Consider the following 16,778-nt stretch of genomic DNA (forward strand, 5'->3'; position numbering starts at 1 on the left):
CTCAATCTCCTGACCTCATGATCCGCCCGCCTCCGCCTCCCAATGTGCTGGGATTACAGGCGTGAGCCACCGCGCCCGGCCAGAAGAGTGCTATCTTAAAGTATTAAGAGAGTTCTTTGCCATGCTTAGAAGGTAAAATAAAAATTAACCATATTTTAGACTGAAAGTAGCAAGTTTCTAGCTACGCTTATCATATTGTCACAGCAAGTAGCTTATTCCCGAAAGAATAGATGTTGATAACATTAAAGACCTTAATTTAGGAATCCTAAGAACTATTTAGAATTTTTTTTCCATAAACTAGAGCAAGAAATTAATTAAAGATTGAACATTTTCGTGAACTTGAGGTGATTTGTTTTGTATCTTTTTGTGTAAGCCTTTCAATCCTTCTTACGGTTATAGGTTTTATGAGGCAGGGACCTTGCTTTTTTGTTTACTTGTTTATTTTAAATTTGAGTATCTCTCATGCATGAGCTAGTTATTAGACAATGAAACAGACTTTAAATGAATGATTAAATAAATGATTCAAACATTTAATTTCAAATAATCATTTGGTAGAAAGTGAAAGCTTATAAAAATGTATAGTTATTCTATTTCAAACAATAGCCAAAACTGAGTTAAAACTAAAGAATTAAAATATGAATGCATTAGTTTTTCTTCTCTTTTTTTGAGACAGAGTTTCCCTCTTGTCACCCAGGCTAGAGTGCAATGGCGCGACCTCAGCTCACTGCAATCTCCACCTCCCAGGTCCAAGTGATTCTCCTGCCTCAGCCTCCCAAGTAGCTGGGATTACAGGCGCCTGCCAACATACCTGGCTAATTTTTATATTTTTAGTAGAGACAAGGTTTTACCACGTTGGCCAGGCTGGTCTCGAACTCCTGGCCTCAAGTGATCCACCCACGTTGGCCTCCCAAAGTGCTGGGATTACAGGCCTGAGCCACCGTGCCCAGCCTATTTTTTTTTTCTTTTTTCAGACAGAGTCTCATTCTGTCGCCCAAGCTGGAGTGCAATGATGTGACAGCTCACTGCAAGCTCTGCATCCTGGGTTCAAGCAGTTGTCCTGCCTCAGCCTCCCAAGTATCTGGTGTTACAGGTGCACGCCATCACACCCAGCAATTTTTTTTCTTTTATATTTTTAGTAGAGACAGGGTCTCACCACTTTGGCCAGGCTGGTCTCAAACTCCTGGCCTCCAGTGATCCACCTGTCTTGGCCTCCCAAAGTGCTGGGATTACAGGCGTGAGTCACCGCACCCAACCGAATGCGTTAGTTTTTCAAAACTTTCAGAAACGCTAGCAACAGAAGAGGTAGAACTATATAAATTTTAATTGCTAATAAGAAATTGGCCTTAAAGAAGGAATCTATGTTTATATCATAAATTCATTTTTAGATTAACAAAATATCAGTGATTTTTTTGGAATATCTGCTAGTGATCAAATTCATTTCTCAATGAATTAACACACACACATTTATTCAATATTCTGCCAATCCACTCAAGATAAGATTGAACTATGCTGATTCTAAATAGACTGTCCCAGGTAGGGAGGATAAATTTGTGTTAATTTGGGGGTTAGCCAGAGGAGTTAGTCACTTATGTCATTAAACAACAACAACAAAAATTCACTGCAAACCAAACCACCAACAAACAACAAGTGCATGTCCAAATTTATGAAACATTTAAGTTTAACCAAATTTTTAAGAGAAAAACATCTATTTGACTATAAACAAAAACATTAACAGAAGTTGATTATTGAACTAATTTGTCAAAAAATTTTATTTTTTAGTGTGTTCTGAAATTACAGGACTTTGACTTTTATATACAAAATTAATCAGTTCAGTGATGTCAAAATACACAAATTTATTCAGGCACAAAAATTTCAAAGTTTAATGAAAAACCAATACTCACTTTTTTACTTTGTTGCAAAAAGAGGCCAGACTCATATTACTGCTTTGAGGTACTTCCACTAGCTGAATGGAACAACCTATTGACTTAAAATAAAAACTACTAAATTAATATAATTTGGAGAAGAGAAAATATTAAATAATTCTACAATTTTATCCTGTTTCGAAGTTTCATTCAGATTTCATTTTTAATTTTTTTTTAGATTTTTAAAAATTGAAGTAATATTTACACATAGAAAAATGCACAGATCTTAAGTATATAATTTGAGTTCTGTGGAAGGCATAAAACTGTGCTATCAGTACCCCAATGACAATATGGAACATTTCTTTCATTTTAGAAAATGTCCCCGTATCTTTTTTATATACATCTGCATATCTATTTGGTATATACTGTTCTTTAGATTTCTATCACCATAAATAATGTATATGCATTCTTTTGTTTGTGGCTTCAATGTAATAATACACATATTTTAAAATTATTTCTACTATCACACATATCAATAGTTTATCATTGTTATTGCTGATTAGTAGTATTCCATTGTGTAACTGTTCCACAGTTCGTTTAGTCATCTTCCTATTAATGAACCTCTGGGTTGTTTTTAGCTTTTTGGTATTGTAAAGAAAACTATTAATGCTCATACACAAGTAATTATATGAATGCATGCTTCATTTATTGGGAATATATGCATGAATAGCTTGGGAATATATGAATGAATAGCTTGGTCAGAGAGTGCATGTAGGATTGAAGAAACCATTTTTGCCTTATGCATTTTAAAACTGTTATTAGGTACATACACATTTAAATTTATTATCTCTTCCTGATTGACCATTTTAGCATTACAAAATGATCCCTTTTTTCTCTAATAGTACTCAGCCCTGAAATATACTTTTTCTGACATTAATAATCATACAAGCATTGTTTTTCTGATTGAATGTTAAGTCTTTTTGTTTCTATTACTTTCAATCTATCTCTGCCTTTGTTTCTTGTGTCCCTTGTAGACAATAATTGAGTCCTTCCTTTTTTATCTCATTTGTCAATTCCTGCCTTTTGTTTGGAATGTTTATTCTATTTACATTTAGTATATTTATGGAAATTGTTAGATTTAAGAGTGTCTTATTTATATTTGTTTCTATTTGTCTTTATTTTATTCTGTTCTATTTCTCCTGACATGTTTTATTTTATTTTATTCCTTTGCTGCATTTTTAGATTTTCTTCTTTCTGTTTTTTTTTTTATAATTCATGGTACTAGCTCTAGGAGTTGCAATATATACCCTTAATATATCTCAGTTTACTTAGAGTTACTACTGTACCATTGCATTTAATATGTAAGAATTTACAATAGCAAAATAACATTTAACCCCCTTCCACCCATTATGTTATTATTGTCAAATAGTTTTTATCCACATACACAATAAATCCTACAATAGTATGCTTTAGTACATTGTCTTTCAAAAAATTTAAAGTAGTCGTTTGTATTATTCAACGTATTTACTATTTCTATCACTCTTCACTCTTTCCTAGATTCCATCTGGTGTCATTTTCCTTGTACCGGAAGTATTTAATTTGGCATTTCTCATGTGCCTGCTGGCTGACTAATTTCTTTCAGCATTTGTTTATGGTAATGTCTTTATTTTGTTTTTGGTTTTGAAACTTAATGGATATAGAAGTATGTTTTATTTTCTTTTAAAGAATTTAAAAATGTCATTCTATTGTCTCTGGCTTCCATTGTTTCGAGTGACAAGTTTTCTTTCATTCAGATTGTTGTTCCACTGTGTGAAATCTTTTCTTCCATTTTTGCCCCCTTCCATAATTTTCTCTTTTAATTTTCAGATGTTTGAGTATAAAATGTCTATATGTGATTGTCTTTGCATTTATTCTATTTGGGTTGTGGTGAGCTTGTTAGATCTGTAATTTGATATTTTCTATCAAATTTGAATAATTTCCTGACCATTATTTCTTCAAATTAATTTTGCTCCCTATTTTTCTTTCCTGCTGTTAGCATTCCAGTTGTCCACATATTATGTTTCTTGTCTCGTAAGTCTCTGAATCCCTACTCATGTTTATGTCATCCCTGTGTTTTCTCTACTTCAGTTTGGCTAATTTCTACTGTTTTGCTTTCAAATTATTATTTTTTCCCCTATTCTTTCCTATCTGTGGTTAAGCACATGGAGTAACTTTTTTATCGCCTATATTTTGTTTCCAGCACTGGAGTTGGCCTTTGTTTTTGTTTCTTTGTTTCTTGATGTTTCTAATTTCCTGCTGAGATCATCATTGGGCTAGCCATTATGAACTTCTTTATCTACTTGAACATACTTTTAATAACCGATTTAAAGTCCCCATCTGTTAATTCCAACATCTGGATTATCTCAGAGGCTCTTTTGACTGGTAGAGTTATTTTCTTGAGCGAGAGCCAAAATTCCCTGCTTCTTTACATATCTATGTGTTTTTATTGTATGTTGAATTTTGTAGATGGCACACTATGAATCGTTGTTTTTTTTCATTGGCAGGCAGTTAAAATCCTTCTTGTCTTATTTGCCTTATTATTCTGATTTTTTGCTGTGGTTAGGCCACATCTATTTTGGTTGATGTAGCATTGATTTTAGAGTAAGAGTTTTACTCCTAAGACATGGCTTTGTAGCTTCATTTGAATACCTGAAGTGCTCAGCTCAGTCTCTTCTCAAATTTGGCCCAAATTTCTGCGTTGTAACTTCAAGTCTGTGTAGTTAACACAATCCTATCCAATTCTCAGTCAAATGCTGCCATTATCTACTAAGCCTTGCAAGCACATCCCAATACTTGGCCAAGCAGTAAGTCCTCTCTCTACTTCTTACCCATGCCCATTTCATAGCTACCTCTTCTTTAGCACTCTGCTTGTCAAATCATAGCTGCTTCTGCAACTTGGAACTGCAGGCACTGCCTTCGCAGTCAGTGATACTGCTGCTCAAATTGGGCTCCACCAGCCTGCATAGCAGCATGAAATTGCCCTCAGGCACAGACTGAGATGATCACAGGGCTCGCTTTTCTCAAGGATTTATGTTCTGTACTGCCTATTCAACACCTTCAATCACCTGCTTCACTTATTTCGTCTAACTGTATGGTTGTTTTGAGGAGTAGGGAAAGTTTAGTAGTTATTACACTATTGTGATCAGAACTAGACAGCCCTAAGATTTACTGAATTTTAATTTAGATCTTTTGAGGTGCTACTTCTTTTGCAAGTGAATTCAAATGAAGTAGAATTAGATGTTTCTTTTCCTATGCACTTACTCCACCTGTTATTTTACTATCTGCAATTATTTGTTTGCAAGTTAACATGAGCAATATGGTATTCCTGAATTCAAGTGTCATATCTATTCTTCTTTGCATTCATTCTGGATAGCATATCACAATATGTTTTAAGGATTTGATAAATAGTTGTTGAATAAATAAAGAACCCTTCTGCCTCACCCAGGAAACTGCAGCTGCAATAATGTTTCTTCTTTTTTAAATCGGAAATAAATATTATTTACTTCTGATTTTACTTGTGTCTAGACTCAAGCAGAGAAATAAGTAGAGAAATCTTCAAATACAGAAAAAAACTCTGGTTACTAAAATGATTGGAAAGCTAGTAATAAAAGCACTAAGATGAGTCACACGATGAATACTTAATTTCCTACCCTTGGAATGATCTCAATAGAAGTTGCCTGCCAATCGTATAAATTAGGAGACTCTGGGTAAAGGGGCATTTTTTCCTACCAATAATGATATAAAGTTCCAAATCATTACAACGTGACTCAAAATATAAATGTAATGAAACGTATTTGTGTTTGTGTATGTGCATTAAACAAAAACCAGAAAATATTATCAGTTAAACCTTCAACTCTGCTATTTTTATCAATGAAATGAAAGTACCATAACTAAAACTAAATAAAATTTTATAATAGTTTTGATGAAACTGGAACTGGAACTTTATAGATGATATTTTTTTTTTAATTTCCATTTTTTCTCAGAAAAAAAATCATTAATACAAGAACACATCATTTGTGAAATTTTTTTTTCAAAAGTAAGATGAATAGATTTCCCTATTTAAGGTTAGTTATCTTCATTACCAAATTAGCCCAATACATTATTGAATGATTCTTTCAGATTCATATTTTTAGATTGACATGTGTTATACTTACGTCTGTATTCTTCTGCCATGTACTTTCCCACATTCCGGGTTGAAGAGAGCCTTCCAAAAGCATCAAAGAGGGTTCCACAGCGTTCACATGTCCACTCCTTTTATTCTCTTCTTTTGGCATGACGTCACTTGAGAAGGATGAATTTGTAGGAGCAATGCTACTTTCAAATCCTATATGGTAGTTACGATTTTCATTTTGTAATTCTTTCTGTAGATTAATTTTATCCAAACTTGTGAATGATGGAGCTGAAATATTGAGTCTGGAATCATCAGCACCATGATGTTTTCCTATGGGGCTTCCCCAGGAGCATTCTTTATTCATATTTTGAGGTTTTGGTAACACAGAAGGACTAAAACCAATTGCCGGTGCTTTCCTAACTTGATGCCAGGAGAGTTCACGGCTTTTAGAAGTGAATTCATTCAAGGATATTTGGTGTGCTTCATTTAATGAATGCCCTTTTGAGTCCCATTTTGGTGCAGTGGGCACAAAAAAGGTGTTTTCATCAATTTCACTCTCGTAGTGTGGAATTTTGCCACTTATCTCATCTACTATCTGATCAAAACCCAGACTGACTTGGCTAGAAGAATGGGGTTGATTTACAAAGAGAAATTCTTGGTGTTCATACTGCTTTTCATGTGATTCATTAGGATTTGGATCCGTTTGCCAAGAATATGCCATTTTTTATTTTATGTAACTGAGAGGGTTGAGTCTGCTCCAAATATCTCCTTGATAATACAAAAGAAGACAGAAATTTTCCTAGAAAAAGCATAAAATGAAAGAAAAAATATTTAATTTGAAAGAAAAGATCTTGTAAGACAGATATAGGATAAATAACTATAAACAAGTGTTTTGTGGGCTTCTTTTAGCAAGTGAAATAATTGCTTAAGTAACTATAAAACTCTATCAGCTTACAACATTATAAGTCTGAAAGGAAAGTATTGACTTTGGATAGACTGACAAAACTCCTGTGATAGAAAAATAAGTTCACTTCAATTATAATGAAAGTTTCATGAATCGATTCAAAGTCAATATTCCCTTTTTCTATTGAATATCCACTTATCATTTGAGTACAGAGGGAAATCTATAAGCATGTTGGCATGCTAAAGTATCTTTCTTATTAGCTAAACCGTCTCTTCTTGACCAGAAATTACCCCATCCATAGACATAGTTTTAACTCTTTTCTACCCACCGCAACAAATCACCTTAATATGGTTAGCTAGACTTTTTCTTTTTTCCCAAAAAACTCTAAATAATTGCAAAGCCTTTTATACTTCCCTAAAACTACTAACATTAAGTTCATCAATTGACTTTATGTTAGTAAATTCAAAAGACAGTTTTCAGTCCTTTTTGAATTTATCTCTTCACAGGATTTGATACTGTTCACCATACTTATAATTTCTTGCTTTCTCACTTTGGCTTTCCATGACACTGAAATTTCTGAGTCTTTCCATGTTTGCTCTTTCTCAAACACTGGCTTTTTTTTTTTTTTTTTTTTTTTTTGCTTATTATGCATTTTCCATCTTATCCTTTTCAGAGCTTTTTTTCTTCCTTGTTATTCTTTTATTGTAAATTATTTCATACCTCCTGTGGTTTAAATTACCATCCCATCCATTTGTCAATGACTTTAACCTTGGCCACTCTTCTTATTACTTAATCAATAGCTCCATTTGGATATTTTTTAAGTCTCCAAGTGAAAGTCCAAAACCAATCATAATTCACCCAAGAATCTGCTCTTATTCCAGTGTTCTATGGGGCAAAAAAATGACCCAGTTATTCACGCAGTTGCTCAAACCAGAAACCAGAGTTTCACCTTTGAATCCTTCCTCATCTTTCTTCTTCTATATCCAATAATCCACCAGTCCTTGTAGGATTTACTACATAAATATATCTTAAATCTGTCTTCCCCTCTCTGTCTATCACTACCATAGTTCTCATTTAAAGCTTTCATATTTTCACTTGAAATATTGTATTGACTCTGGGACTCCTTTTCCATTTTCTGCAGTTCATTTTTGTGTCCTATATAGGAATCCAATTATGTGTGTTTTATTTAACACATTAACCAAATATCTCCACTGGTTATAGTTTTTCAGTGGTTCCCTATTATCTCAGGATAACGTTTATAATTCCTCAGTTGACTTGGAAGCTCCTTAATGACACGTGACACTGCACACTCTCTAGGTTCACCTTATGCTACTCAGTTTCATTCTCTCCTTTTCATCATCCTGGCCTTCTGGCTCCTCAAAAGGACTTGATTTTTGATAACTGACATTTTCCCAGGATGTTATCCTGGACACTCATCCTGCTTCTTGCCTTGGTAATTCTTTTTCATTATTCAGGATTTAATTGAAATATTACTTATTCAAATAAACCTTCTGAATGCCCGGGAAAGGTAAAACTACTGTATATTTTCTACTGTTTACACTTCTCATTGGGACTAATAATTACACCTGTAATTACATATGTACCATTTCACCTTTCCATTAGATCATCAGACCATATATGTTTTTGGTTTTTCTTATGTATAACTCAGTGCCTAGTCCATTGCTTCACTCAGAGTAGATGCTCATTTGTTGACCATATTATTTAATAAACTTTTTAAAACCACACAGGAGAAAAATGAAGTTGTGAAGTATTTGGTTCACTTTGATGGATTTATTAATTCTCTTAACAATTATATGTGCATGTGGTAAAGACAAAAACAATTTTTAAAGGATAATTCTGGTAATGACTATCAAACATTTCTCTATCAATCTTTTTTTGCAATGCAATTTGATTTTTATTATATTGGCATTTAAATTTTTTTCCAAAATCATAATCACCTAAGGAATAAATGAATTAGATTTATTATACTTTATATATTCTGTAAAGTAATTGAACTAACTGATAAATTTGGGAAAGATTTTCAAGAGATGTATGTAAATGGTGTATAAAGTGTTAACCAGAAAATGAATCTCAAAATATTATTTAAAGCTATTATAAGAATTCATGAGTCACATAGCTATATCATTATCTACCCGAAACGCCCTTTTCAGGAATGGCAATTTTCCTCTTTATGTTTGTAGTATAAGCTATGTTTCATTGGAGCAAATTGTACTCCTTCAACCGTCTGTCTTGGAACTCAGAATTTGTAGCAGGTGTGACTTTAATTTTGATGACAAAACTTAATATTCTGTTCCACTCTTTCTTAGCTTGACTTGCTCCTTGTAATTTATTATGGCAAATGTAGCTACATTAAAGTGATTTTTACAATTTTTGATGCTTTCAAAACCTTGAGTTTTTTTAACTTTATGGAGCCACAGGAAGGTCTTTAAATAAGGTATCATTGGTCTGATGCTGCAATTAGATTCCTTTAGGCTGGACCATCTGGTTATTGTTAATGATACCTAACATTTTTTGAGCACCTACCCTGTGCTAATGCTTCATATATGTAGATATTTACATGTTTTAACATGTTTATTTCTCACTTCAACCCGTCAGATATATAATATTATTACTACCACTGAGCAAATAAAGAAACTGAGAAACAAAAAAGTGTATTAACCTACCTAAGGTTTGAGTTTATGTTCACAGATTTATTATAAACAGGGATTAAAGGAGGCACATGGGTGAACATGACATACTAGTATAATATGTAGAGCATGCCTGGATTTTGGCCCTGAAACAGAGTATTCACTCAACTCAACTATCGCCACTAAAAAGGGTTAAAAACTTCTTAATTTTTATTAACAACAACATTTTTTTCAAGTACTTCTCACAGCAAGCTTGAAATGGGTTAGAAGCCTGTCTGAAAAAATTTCATTATCATGAGATAAAGGAGAATGAGAAATATCTTTTCATATTGAAAATGTAATAAAAATACAACCTCTTCCAGATCCATTTCTAATATTAAATTTGGTTGTTTTAAGAAATTTCTAATAATTTTCAATCTTCTTTTTACCATCATATTCTAGAAGCTATAATATTTCGTAGTTTATAAACAAACAAATGAAAATGTTATTTAGTTCCAGCCAATAAACGTTTGCATTTTGCATTATGAAGTAATGTATAAAATAATTAAAAGTCATACACTTCGACTTTGAAACAGAACTACACATGTAGTTTAAGAGCAATTGTGACATATTTGAGAAGGCATGTCTAAGAGTCCCTTATTTAAGTAAGACTGCGGAACTATAGAAAATGTATTTCATTGACAAAACTGTGTCCCCTCAAATATTCCCATGTTTTGATCCCTGGAACCTGTGACCACAGTAAGTTACCTGGCAAAGAGGATTTAAAGCTGCAGATGAAATTAAGTTTCCTAATTAGCTGACCTTAAAATAGATTATCTGACTGGACCCAGGGTAATCACAAGGATCCTTAAAATGGGAGAAGGAGGCAGAAGAGATTCAGACTGCTGTGATATAAGGATTGAACCCACTTCGCTGGCTTTTAAGATGAAGAAAGGGGCCACATGGCTAGAAACATAAGACATCTATAGGAGCTGGAATAGTCAAGGGATCTCTACCTTGGAGCCTCCAGAAAGGAATACAGCCCTGATGAAATCTTGATCTTAGTACAATGGGACCCATGTTGGACTTCCGACTTACAGAACTGAAACATAATAAATGTGTTGCTTTAAGCCCCAAAGTTTGTGACAATTTATTACAGCAGCAATAGAAAATAAATACAATATATAAATTGAAAGGTATTTCCTAAATTAACTGGAAAATCAGAGACTAGAATAAGTATAGAAGACCACACACACACAAAAGCTCTCTATTATTGGTTGGAAAGTTCGGCTTAATTCAGTGATATTTGAAAGGTGATATTATCAATGACAACTCCTTAGTGTACCACAATCGCTTACAACCTTGTATTCAGTTCAACTTGCAAGAGGTCAGTTTCTGTTGAGGATTAATTACTTATCTGGCTTCAAAGAGAAAGTACAGACAAAATTTCGGCACCTGTCAGAAAAAGGACAGCCCCTGCCAGCTGCTTCTATTTTTTAAATCTACAAAGGTGTAAATATCATTCAAACAACTCCAATGTTCAGAATAGGAACAAAAATGTTTATTTTACAAAAGAACAACAAAAAAGGAACCTTTCTGAGAATGTTTGTTCTTGATCCAAAAACTCCTGGCCACATTACTAAGAATATCTACAGGAGGAAGATCAGAGGAGTGTGGAAGAAATAAATTATTAGACTAAATAAAAATCTTTATTTCAGATAACAAATTTTAGGAATATAAAATTTACCAGTGTTTTAATTTATATAAATGTCATGGGAGATAGAGATTGTGCCAAGACAGGATGTGTCAATGTCTAATGAGTTAACCATCTGTATTTTTAGTGAAGTGGAAGGGAAGTCTATAACTATGGCGGCTGACCTGGTTACTGAGAGGGCTCTGAGCTGGAAGGATATTCTGAAATTCGCAAGCCTCTCTTCATTTGCTCAACCAGTTCCCAAGTATCTCCTCACTTGCTGAGCCAAGTGTATGTATTACATAGACACACACACAGAAAATCATATTTTAGCAAGACATAAATCTGACCTTCCTCAGTTCAATTTGGTGTATAAATTCAGAGAAGACAATAACTAGATAGATAGATCGATAGATAGATCGATAGATAGATAGATAGATAGATTTATCTTTTATTATTTACATTATCTCACTTTTTTCATTTCTAATTTGGAATTGAATGATAAGGTAAACATTTTACTATTTACATGAGCTCTGATACTGTTTTTATTTAAGTGAAGACAAGAGGTGCTTGGGGAAAACATTAATCTTTACACAGTCTTGATTAGCTGCCCTTTTAATGCGAACAATTGATGTTTTCTTATTCACATATAATCTTATAGAAGTTTCACTTCCTATTAAACTGCCTAAAGATTCTTGCATATGGAAAATTCAAAGCCATCATTTATTCTCACTTTTGAGAGATATTGACTTGAATAAATACATTTATTTATTCACACACCTATTACTCATTTGCGCATTTGTTTATTCAGTAGCTGTTTTTAAGTATATATGTCAAGCACTGTACAAAACACTTGTAATACAAAAATGAATACGAAAACTATAAAATACAGCTCTGGCCTTCAAGTAGGTCATAGACACAAATTTATATTACAGTGCAATATAGGAATAACTTTAATAGACACAGGCTCCATTTTATTTGTAGGATTTTATATAGAATATTATTAAGCTTATATTGCCTTGGAAAAAGCAAAAGTAAAATTCATGAAGAACATATTTGAGGTTTATATATTGGGTATGTTTTTGTTCAGAATGTGCAGTATGTCAAAGACAATTTTGTGCAGGACATTGAGACCTGGTTTCAGGAATGTTTGGTTCCTAAGCATTGCTAAATTTTCAACCTTAAATGTAATAAAGCAGTTGAATCAGTAATTCATTCAATGCCTCTGAGTGTGTCTTAGGAGTAAATAAGACAATAAAAAGTTAGCCTCCTATTTTCACATAACAACTTTGGGGTAAATGATTTGTAGGAATAAAGTTTGCTTCAGGGGAAGACATGGAGAGTGAAGGAAACCTACAGACTGAATCCTGATAGCCTTTGAAATATGACACTTGCTGGGGGCTGCATGAGTACAACCTAGTGGCATTTGAGGAAGAAACAATAATGATTCAATTATTGTCAGACAAATCTAACCTGAAGAGAATTCCAGGACAATGAGAATGCTTACTGATCAGAAGATGTGGCTGCTGTTTTCTTTGTCTACTGCAACAAATACGCAGATCCCCTTCCTCTGTTTAAATCTTGTTTTACTGAGTGTTCTCTTAGTAATGAAAGAGGACTGGAAAATTATTTTCAATAATTTATTTGCTGCTCAGAGAAATTTTTTACATTAAAACTGTGAGCAATGTCATTAGGAAAAGAAGATTTCAGCGTGTCAAAGTGAGTGGGTAAGATTTCAAGAATAGAAGATTCCTAAGCTAACTTGAAGGAAGTAACAGTTTTTCTGACAGATTTGAGAAGAGGAAGAGGAGGTCTTTAAATTGTTTTCCATACAGAGGATATCAATTTGGCAAAGTCAAGGCCAAAAATAAGAAGAAAGAAAAAACAGGAGTAAGAAAAATAGAAGATAGGCCAGGCATGGTGGCTCACAACTGTAATCCCAGCACTTTTGGAGGCTGAGGTGGGTGGATCACGAGCTCAGGAGTTCGAGGCCAGCCTGGCCAACGTGGTGAAACCCTGTCTCTACTAAAAATACAAAAAATTAGCCAGGCGTGGTGGCGGACGCCTGTAATCCCTGCTACTTGGGAGGCTGAGACAGGAGAATTGCTTGAAACCGGAAGGCAGAGGTTGCAGTGAGTTGAGATCACCTCACTGCACTCCGGCCTGGGCAACAAGAGCGAAACTCCATCTCAAAATAAATAAATAAATAAACAGGATAAAAAAGATGTGGAATATAAAGCAGAAAGATGAAGTGAATGAAGAAAGGTGAAGACATGAGAAGGCACTTTGTTACAAAGTACTAGGTCATGAGTCACAGCAGTGAAAAAGACCAACATGGTCTTACAATCTTATGGGAAGGAAAATTATCACCAGACTTTTTGGCAGCAACACCTTGTGACACAAGCAAATAATGTGATATATTTTAGATATTCAAGAAAAGAAAATTGAACCAAGGACATAATCGGACTTCAAAATTAAAGCTTCTCAAACTGTTATGACCCCGGAACTCAGGAAACATGCAGGAACCAGGAAACATTGTTCTTACAGACTTTTTAAAACAAATACTGGAGAATAAGCTTCAGACGATCAAAATGACAGAGATAAATCAAAATAAAGACTGTTGGTGAGAATTAAATATATCACGTGTTTTCTTAGAGACCTCAGACAGATGAGGGACATATTGAAGACAGTTTAATATGGCTATCTGAACTGACAACATAGACACAGTTCAACTTTAATAAAAGGTGGAGGACATGAAAATAATATATGCATTTTTAAGAAAACTCTTTTTGTTAATCATATAAGTGACTGTATTAGAATTTTTATCCTCATAATATTTTGTGTGTGTAATGCTGGATTTTAAAAATGAGTAATTCTAGCATCCCCAGCGTCTCTCTCTTTCTCACTCTCTCTATCTGTGTGCATGTGTTTGTGTGTCTATGGGTGTGTGTGTGTGTGTGTGTGTGGGTGGGTGTCATTTCTTATAACTTCATTCCTTAGAAGGCCTAGAAGTAATGTTCATTTCAGTACAATGAGCATTCCTCACATTCAGATTGTGGTACTGAAACATCATTACCTAGTAAAGAAAGCAGGGTTGCTTGGTGGACCAGTTGATTTCAGGTTTGGGTAGATAATGTATACGATGAGCTGGGATGTCCTGTGACTCTAGTTAGCAAGAAAGATATCAAAGAATATGAGAGTACATCAATAGAACCTGTGAGCTAACTCAGGGAGGCTCTTACTGGCTAATATCGAATATGTTTATTTATTTTTTTTGTTTGTTTGTTTTTTGTTTTTTGAGACAGAGTCTGGCTCTGTGGCCCAGGCTGGAGTGCAGTGGCACCATCTCGGCTCACTGCAAGCTCCGCCTCCCGGGTTCATGCCATTCTCCTGCCTCAGCCTCCCGAGTAGCTGGGACTACAGGCGCCCGCCACCACGCCCTGCTAATTTTTTTTTTTTTTTGTATTTTTAGTAGAGACAGGGTTTCACTATGTTGGCCAGGATGGTCTCGAACTCCTGACCTCGTGATCCACCCACCTCAGCCTCCAAAAGTGCTGGGATTACAGGCTTGAGCCACCGCGCCCGGCCTATCGAATATGTTTATATCCATGAATTCACATGACACACATTCATGCACAATGAATTAATTGTCTTTGTACAATGCAGGGTTAATAAAGTATACAATGAAACATTTATTTTGTCATTGTTAAAATAAAGCTGTCACTGGATAACTAAGTAATAGATGAGGCAAAATTTCTCTTTGTAGAAGAGAAATAAATAAATGAAGAAAGTGATGAAATTGCATTATCAATATTTTACAGCAACTAATGAATTATAAAAACTAGGCATCAAGCATTGGTGACTGCTAATATCACAAAAAAAGAGGCAGCCAGGTGTTTTGTGCTTCCTGATAAAGAATTCAAAACTACCATGAAGAAGTCTTGCCAAAAATTCTAACTTGAATATATTTGATTAAGCCTCCAGATTTAATTACCAATGCCCAGGAAATATAGAGGACAGAGGAACATGTTAAACTAAATTAGGTGGAAATCTGTATAGAAAAAATAATATGGTTTCTTTAACAAGTAAATTTCTAGAAAAAAATAAAGGGAGCAGAAATACATTAATTAAAAAATACTTAAAAATACCTACTCCCCCCAAAAAAGGGAAAATAAAGCCATGCAATTTAGGAATAAACACTTGCTTGAAGAAATTATATAGAAAAGTACAGAAGTGATATCAGAAGAGTGTTTACTCATGGGGAGACAAAGGGCATTGTGTTTGGGAGAGTAAGCAGGGCTTTCCGGATGTTAGGAAATTTCTAGACATGGGAGGTGATTACAAGGTTGTTCAATCTCTAATAGCACATTAAGCTGTACCTTTATTTTGTGTAGTTGCTAATATCATCAATTTAAAAAGTATTAGGTAGCGTGATTCATTGGATGTATGAAACTGAAGGACTTGTACAAAATCTACACGAAGATGCCAAATAAGCTGTTGTTACATGTGGGTCTTGAATTGAGGCGACATATCTTATGGTTTATTCCATAAGCCTTGTTTAAAGACGGTTAAGAGATTAAGAAGAGGTATCAATATGAGAATAAAATCTCAGTATAAGAGACAATCAGTGTATAATGGATTGACCCCAAAAAGAAAAGTACAGAATAGTTTGAGAGGTAGGAGAAAAATAATAAGCCACTGCCATCTCACTTTGTCCACTTGTGGTCCTGGTAAGAGGAAAATAAGTGAAAAGCAAGCTCCTTCCTTTTAAGGACCTGATTGAGAACTGCATATATCACTTCTGCTCACATCTCATTGCCCTGAATGTATAACAAAAGGAAGGCTGGAAATGCAGTCTCTTATTTTGTTTGCCATGGGCCTAGGGAAAAACATGAGTATTTTATTACTAAAAGGAATCAATGACCTTGTTTAGAAAAATCATGATTGAATGGCTTTGAAGTTCTCTGGGAAGCCTGGAGTTAGAGTGTGAAATGAAAATGCTGAGCCAAGTGTAACTAGCAGGCAAGTCTCTAACAGATGTGGAGGAACAAGGTGAGAGGAGGTCAGCAAGTAGAGGAGACATGGGGCAGTAGAGAAGGATGTCTGGGGACTCTAAGGAGTGGAATTTTATACTGTGTTGAAAAGGAGTGGCCTGGTAGTCAACAGCCGTATAGAAGAATGTGGGCCTGTCTCCTGTTCCTTGGTATGTGGGGCATGGGACCATGAACAGCTTCCACTAGAGTGTCACAAAAGAACAGAGTCCTAAGGGAGAGCCAAGTCTTCCTTACAAAAAGAGGGTAAAGGAAGCCTAAAGTAATCAACAAAACATCTTGCACAGATTAAATCTCAAGTGAAAGAATGTATCCCACTGTATATTTTACAAATTGAGATTCTGTCACTCCTCTTGCTTTTATGAGAAAAAATATTAATCAATTCAGATGTAGTTCTTAACATTATATTTTTAATTTAAATGCCTTTTAAAATTTATATATTTTAATAATAGAAGGAGTTGGTATGTTAGTAAACAACTTCAGGCATGTCA

The 16,778-nt window shown here is 34.4% G+C and overlaps 1 protein-coding gene across 3 annotated transcripts in view; it reads right to left on the reverse strand.

Moving 5' to 3' along the window:
• Nucleotides 1-16,778, reverse strand: part of PIK3C2G (phosphatidylinositol-4-phosphate 3-kinase catalytic subunit type 2 gamma) — a 403,358-nt gene that overhangs the window by 377,384 nt on the left and 9,196 nt on the right. For 2 of the 3 annotated variants that reach the window (XM_055280503.2, XM_055280500.2), the window contains exons 2-3: nt 6,056-6,811; nt 1,902-1,984 (exon numbers count right to left, since the gene is read on the reverse strand). In XM_055280503.2, coding sequence (XP_055136478.2) covers nt 1,902-1,984; nt 6,056-6,733 — 761 coding nt within the window. In that variant the 5' untranslated portion in view covers nt 6,734-6,811. The remainder of the gene's footprint in view (nt 1-1,901; nt 1,985-6,055; nt 6,812-16,778) is intronic. The other variant, XM_055280504.2, reaches the window with a different exon arrangement.

The sequence above is a fragment of the Symphalangus syndactylus genome, chromosome 5 (genome assembly GCF_028878055.3).
Source record: "Symphalangus syndactylus isolate Jambi chromosome 5, NHGRI_mSymSyn1-v2.1_pri, whole genome shotgun sequence".
NCBI lineage: Eukaryota > Metazoa > Chordata > Mammalia > Primates > Hylobatidae > Symphalangus > Symphalangus syndactylus.